At 35.0% G+C, this 7,513-nt stretch overlaps 2 protein-coding genes across 2 annotated transcripts in view; one reads left to right on the top strand and one right to left on the bottom strand.

Annotated features, from left to right (window-relative positions):
• Window positions 1-7,513, top strand: part of LOC149423502 (fatty acid hydroxylase domain-containing protein 2-like) — a 589,487-nt gene that overhangs the window by 104,059 nt on the left and 477,915 nt on the right. The window lies entirely within an intron of this gene.
• Window positions 838-7,513, bottom strand: part of LOC149423506 (G1/S-specific cyclin-D2-like) — a 60,015-nt gene continuing 53,339 nt past the window's right edge. Inside the window, exons 4-5 of the mRNA XM_089631986.1 lie at window positions 4,129-4,274; window positions 838-3,642 (exon numbers count right to left, since the gene is read on the bottom strand). Of these exons, the coding sequence (XP_089488112.1) occupies window positions 3,445-3,642; window positions 4,129-4,274 (344 nt within the window). The 3' untranslated portion in view covers window positions 838-3,444. The remainder of the gene's footprint in view (window positions 3,643-4,128; window positions 4,275-7,513) is intronic.

Genomic DNA, 7,513 nt, shown 5'->3' with positions numbered 1-7,513 from the left:
GAAGGGGTTCACAAGACAGAATGCCACCTACTCATGATTTGGAGGTATATATGAGCGTATTTAAAATATTGCTATTATCATTTTGAATTATTATTATTACAACAAAAATACTTATTTCCTCTTAGAGGTGGGTCCTGTGAATACTTTTCGTTACTGGGTACAGTGAGGACAGGTACAAAAAAATACCGGTTACAAAATACTCAAAAGTATTTTATACCTAACATAGGATTATAGTATATGGGACAGAAAGTAATAAATACTCAGTCCCAGTATAAAATACTTGTTCAGTATTTTTATTTTTAAAAATTTTTTTTTTGGAACTGTGCTCAGATTGACTGACCACGATTCCCCACACATTTTCTAAGTAAAATTGATTCTCCTCTGAATTGATAATTATTTGAATTCAATGGGGGGGGGGGGGTGATAGAGAATTTCTGAGACAAGTAATTCCCCAATTTTTTAATTTTTTTTCATGTCCTCTGGTGTTTTTGCCATAACTTTTTCAACAAATACTCAGTCCCAATATAAAATACCTGTGAGTATTTTGGAGATTTGTCACAAGTACAAAGTACCACATGAAAATACCCAGTACTTTTACTGGGTACGATAAATACGCCTCTCCTCTATTTCCTATCGAAGCCGTGGCGAGTGTGCAGTTAATGTTTATAAAAATAAAATAAAGGGCCCCCACCCCAAAAACCCAGATCCAGGTCGCCGGGGCCTCTCGTGCCTCGTCAGAAGTCCGGCCATGACCGAGAAGATGCTGAGTTACAACACTGGAGTGAAGATGAAGTATAAGGAATGGATGGGTAATTCTAGTTTCAATGAAAACAGAGATTTATTACATGTATTTTTATTCACAGAAATAAATAAGTAGCATCAACTACTTTTCCCATTTGATTGTACATGCGGTCATTGTTTGTAAGTGATATGTAGAGTTAAATATAATTACATATTTGTTTAAATATAAAAGTCACAGATTAATCCACCTTATACAGGAGTTACTTAACTTACACTAAACTTAACACTAGCTAACTATCAGTAATCTATGTAGTAATAAAGAATGACTCAAATATTTCAATAAAAATATTATATTCTTAATGTTGATATTTATATTGGAAGACTGTAAAAACATAAATTATAGAAATAATAATTACACATTGGATTAAAATTAGACTGTCAGATACTTTCTCATGTTGAAAGATTACAATCCTATGGCAGTCTTATGTTGGAAACACTAAGAATTAATGCACAACTACACATTGTAGGAAGTGCCGTGCAGCTTACACGCTAAGTTACTCATAGGCTAGGTCCGCACTTACTTACAATACCCCACTTGTCGGCGTATATTGGTTGAGGCACATCTTTTCATATAAAATGCTATGCAGTGAGCTTATGGGCTTAGTACGCCGCCGACAAGAAGTGGCGCCACCGCTATATTCCTACCAGTTGTTAAAATTATTATTTGTTGAACATTATTGATGTGCATTATTTTCAGGTCTATTTCGTTATGCCTAAATAATATAGGAACCCGGAAGTAGGTCATTTCTTATTGTTTAACGCCTGACTACGACTACATAGCTTTAGTTTCCATAATATTTACAATTCCAAAGCTGATTTTTTAAGACCTATTATGACTCGACATGACTACAGACATTGGAAGTATGACCTTAATAGGATGAAACAATCTTACAACAAGTAATGCCAACATATTGTCACTAAATATAATATTACATAACTACACTCAATGCCGCTAACAGTAAGGAACACGTTGTGCTTTTCATAGCATTTTCTTTCTATCTTTAAAGACCAGAAACCGACTTGATACAAAATCACACTTGACAAATAATATAAAATACGAGATAATGTTAAACTAATGTTTAATACAAACTAAATACTATTCACATTTTTATACATAATGTATTGAAATTCTTTTGGTAAAGTACCTATAGGAGTAATCTGTGTTACAACATTTTGTAATACTAAGGATTAATATTTAATGTTGGTTTTTTTATAACATCAGATCTTTAATTAAAGTGCGTCACACATAATATTACTGTCTTCTAAATGTGGTTGAATAGAATAATATTGGCGAGCCAACAAACAATTATTGCAGAGGAAAAATCTCCAGCAATTTTTATGAGTAACAGGATTTTAACTATATTTGGTTACGGATATTGTTGGTATATATAATATTGTATTAATTACAACTCTTATAAAATATGTAAACAAGGCCAAAAACATACTAGTGAAACTGACAAGCGGTATTATTTCAAGAATATGTACAAATTATTCAACTACATAATATTATAACAATTGGTAAAAAAATACAAATTAACATTGGAATTATTCTCAAAACACTCTTCTTCCTTAAAGATAGATACATAAAAACATCAACTTCTTATATAAAGCGTACTGTATTGCCTTCCCCGTATTTGTTTCAGTTCACATCATGTACGGAACCGAAAATGCTATTTGTTGTGTATTTGTCTGAATAAATAATTCACACTCAACTGGGAGAACATTCTCGGACCGACATCCATGTAACTTTCTAACAAATCTTTATGATTAAAGTGAATGAGGCATTATGGATTATGTACGAACCTACTCTTTAAAATCTGTCACAATGTCTCACTCACTCAATTGCTTAGTAATTAAATATACACATACTCCCAGTAACATGGAGAATTGAATTAAACCAGTGGTTCTAAAACATTAGTTCCCAAATTACTCACTTAAAATATATTTATCACTATCGGTTTTTTAACACTTCCATAGGAAATATGTAAATATATAACTCACGTATATGATTTATGCTTACATGCGGCATAATAATATTATTTGTGTAAACTTAAAACTTAATCATATTATAAAAACTATATAATAGTTAAAACAATTGATTTAAACATTTAGAAATAGGTATAAATATTAGTGATCCATAAACTCGCATGGGCTTGTGTTTCCATCACATTATAATATATATGTATGTTTTAGGTACGAGTTTCAAAGTTATCTTTTGGAACTCGCATGGGCTTGTGTTTCCATCACATTATAATATATATGTATGTTTTAGGTACGAGTTTCAAAGTTATCTTTTGGAACTCGCATGGGCTCGTGTTTCCATCACATTATAATATATATGTATGTTCTAGGTACGAGTTAGAAAGTTATCTTTTGGAACTAAGGCACTAAAAGGGCATTCTTGTATTAAAATCTTAATAAAATTTCTGTTCACTTTGACTCACATTTCGGATTGTATCGAGGCGATAGCCTATTTTTCTTAATACTGTACATTTTTATTCCTTGGGTCACAGTGAACACGGTTCACAGTTCTCGAACTTTAGAATATTGCTGACAGCTGTCACCTGTCATTGACGGGTGGTGTTGCAAGTTGCAAGTTGCCAGTTGCTAGCGTTGGTGCAGGAAGAGAGAAAGAGAACGGGGCTAGAAGTGCACGTCTCTGACATCAGTCGGGGTGCCCGCTTTTCCCATCATCTTCTCGGGGGTGTTGTGAGGGTGCGTCCACGACATCCCCGTGTCGGTCCCCACTGCCGCCCTCCCGTTTGGGCCACCTTCGTCTCTTTCTTCGATCGTTTTCTGGACCATTTGCTCAATTTGCTCCAAGCATGCCTGCAGGTAGTCCTGAAACAATAATAGATAAAAAAAATATTAGAAAAAGTTGTGTAAGACAATATTATAAAAGATGAAAATAACCAATAATATAAAATTACGTAGTCATGAGATGTCTTTATTACAATATAATCTGTCAATGTATTGAAAACATAATATATTAAACTCTCCCATAAAATGTCGTAAAATATTCAAGTGTCCGGAATTCGGTGTTTCATTACCCAGTGTACACTAGAGACCATTGCTAAACTGAAGACGCGCGACGGTGTTTGGTAAAAAATGGCGACAATTTCGAGCATGAATAATGGAGAACATAAGAGGCAAGTGGTAAACACATGTATCGTTGATTTTTTTACATTTTTGTATTAAGATGACATCAGCAGTGTCCGTTCTTCTTTTAAAAAACGAAATATAAATCAATGAAGATAACGCTTTTTATTTCGTAATTAGACAAGTATTGAATATAAGAATTACATATGAATTGGTAGTTTAGTTTACCTGTTCGACTCCTGTGAGGCAGTGAAGTCTCGCCAGAAGGTCTGACAAAGGGACGTTGGCTCTAGTGCCCCACTCCAGACCTTGGAGGGCTGCGGCAATGCTGGCCGCAGCGAGGGTGCTGGCTGTGTACATGGTGAACTGGTAATCTGGAGACAAAAGATAGATAATCTTAGTTAAAACATTCACAAGTTTTTAAAGCACATTATTTTGAAAGTTATAAGAATATCCTACAAACTATAGTAGGTATTCTTTTGCAGGCGAAAAGGCTTTCGAAATGTAATAAATTACCATAATTATTTATTATGGAGATGGCAGGGAGGTGGATACCAAGAATTCATTTTTGCTTTGCAAAATTGTCAAAATGTTATCGTTAAGTACTTATTTACTTACAAAATGCATAATATATTTTATGTTCTTATCAAAAGCTGTTATCACGATATTTATCAATCTTAGTTTACACTATGGTGGAAAGAGTATGTTTTTTATTGTCTAGGCGAGGCTTGGAATTTAAAGTTCCACAAAAATAATTAATGTGAAAGTATTTAATCATTTATGCGAGTATAGATACCTATTAAAACAATTCATTAAAATTTGGATTACTCGTACACAGGTTGGTTATGCACTATTGCACAGAGCAAGTAATGTTTTATTATTTTTTTATGTATCCCTCTAAAGGAATGATATTATTTTCAAGTTTTTATCGACCTCCACATCTCATGTCACAGAACAAAGAAAGGGTTTACTAGAATTAAAGCAATCTGCTGGCAAATAAGTTGTTGACAAGTAAGTAAATAGATTGCCAAACGTTTTAAAAATAATGGCGGCACGTATTATTCCGACTCCCAGCTCCCACGAATCTTCATACTTATGGTATGTTTTATGGTTGTACAGGTTTACGTCTCGCTATAATTTTCTAAGAGTAAAAATACAAAAGTGTCTCCGGTTTATCGGATGTAAGTTTTGATCAATAATCACCCGAAGTTAAGTATCATTCCTCTCACGTTGCCTAACCACCTCTCCCTAATTTACATATATTTATTTGATCATCTGGTAATATAGGTAGTCTTCACTTGCTAGCAATATCAGGATCCTGTTCAGTAAAAAAAACAATCTTTAATCGCTACTTTTCGTTGTATAGCGAACCTAGAAGTTATAATAGGGCATAAAAACTGATTCGCCCTAATAGGGGCGATGAATGATTTGAAAATAGAACAACAGAGGTTATTAGTATGTGTTACTGCAGTGGCAAAGGACATACCATTATCCCTAATACGGCGTGGTTTGCTAAAGACTACCAAAAAATTCCAACAATCACATTTTTTTAAGTACTTCAATTTGTATCAAGCAAATCGGGACGTATTTGCAAAAACTTAACAGTCATTAGGTTTCGCGTTTGCTTCTTGACCGGCCGTTGCAATTTTCCAGAAGAAAATTGCTTTTCGCACATCGAAATGGTCGAGGGGTACTTTTTAACTTAAAGTCCGTAGGTACTACTGTGGGTTTCAAAGTGTAGCAACGCACAATTTTTCGTTTAGTTTTGACTGGTTTCGCCTACGCAGAGGACAAACGATGTGTGAAGAGAGATAACCTTGTTTGAAAGGGACACGTTTCGTCGATGTAAAAGTTTTCTCAATGAATGTTTGATAGCGGTTTCCTCAGATACGTTATCACCCGCGCGCCCTTGGAAGTCCTCCACACTATCTAATATCTAACCTACCTCCTTCCTCTCGGGCAGACAGCTGGCGGCCCATATTTTTATTATCCATTTCGGCCTAGATACTAGCAACACTGGGACAACCACTGACGCCAAAAGGATAAATGTAGATTGTTCATGGATTGGATGGATTGTGAGTGGTTTATTTATGGATGGATTGTTTCATTCATATTTCGTGAGTGGTACATTTAATAATCCAATATCTGTGCATATATCGGGTGGGTGTCCGCAACCTCTCAACCATCAACTGTCAAGTTCGCCGCGTTTTTTGTAAGAATTTTTACTCTGTTCACTCGTTCACTCTGTTGGGACAACCACAAGGAGTGCTGAGATAAAAGATTTATATTATGTTATAATGGAGAACGAAACTATGGAAATACAGTAGTAATGTGATAATAGGTGTGGTAAGTCCGTGTACCTAGGTAGTTAGTACATGTCCTCGTAAACTACTTGCATCGAAATGGCTGTTTTTTCACACCTTGTTGCTGCTCCGTTACTTTGATGGTTTGCGATTTTAAGCAATTTTCGGGACTTAAAGATAAACACATTTTAAACGTCCGAAAAACGTTTATGTCTTAGTTGGCCACTTTCTGCGAGCACGCGAACTCCGAGGTTTTCCGTGCACCGCTCACGTGAAATCTATACCTCCATTAACTTGCCATTATAAAATGCGAATGTATTATAACACTGCATTTGACTAACAGAAATGTTAAATAATCTATTCGCTAAAATAAATACGGGCGGGTAGATACTTGAAACATGTATGCAGATTGTTGACGAATATACCGGCAAATCGTGATTAGACGAATGGCGCCTTGTCAATCATAAATAAAAATATATTTTTAATTTGACGACGTAATAACATGAACGTGCTGTTAATTTAGTTAAAACTTGATGTAATAATTCTCGAGTGAGCTCAATTTGATAATCTTCAAGTTAGTGTTTATCATTGGGTTAGTAAATATGATTAAGATAGTTGCATTGGAAATCAAATATTATTATCTGAGTGACATCCATCAATGTTTTCGTGGTTTTCCGCTGGTTAGCCCATGTGGAAATTTGTTTTAGGAGATCAAATTAATGATTGTGCGTTGAATTGAATATGGTTTTAAAATTAAGCGTAGGCGTGATGGTGATGCCGATATAAACCCACGGGTTCCGGACCATAGTTAACACTTATCACCGTTGCGTCACCGTGATTCTTGCATCCATCGTAGTGCATTAATTCCAAACATTGTACATTGTACAGCTTGCAGCTAGCAACCCGTTGCAATGGGTAATGTTTCGATTTTTTGGAACTAGGCAGTGGGACTGTGAAATCCCCAATCTTGGGTAAAATCGAAGGAAGAGGGAAGGGAAATGGCATAGGAAATAGAAAGGTTTTGTAACTTGCCATTTCAAGGAACGTTTCGACATAATAATTTTCGATTGTGTTAGAAATGATACATGTAACTCGGATTTACTTTGAATTTAAGAATCATTTTCAAAAATTGAAATATCCCGTGATATTTCGCTAGTTATACATATTTCGTCCATGGAGGTTGTTCGCAATCTCTTATCTTTTAGAAACGCAATTTATTTTATGCGCCACGGTAATGGTGTCTTAAAATGATGGTGCGCGATGTTATGATTGCGCGCGCACCTTTGCGGAGATGATTTAAAAACCTGCCG

This window comes from Hesperophylax consimilis, chromosome 5 (assembly GCF_061612785.1).
Source record: "Hesperophylax consimilis isolate HC1 chromosome 5, BYU_Hcon_1.0, whole genome shotgun sequence".
In the NCBI taxonomy this organism is placed as follows: domain Eukaryota; kingdom Metazoa; phylum Arthropoda; class Insecta; order Trichoptera; family Limnephilidae; genus Hesperophylax; species Hesperophylax consimilis.
The sequence above is the reverse complement of the archived record's forward strand: the minus strand, read 5'-3'. Positions and strand labels throughout refer to the sequence as shown.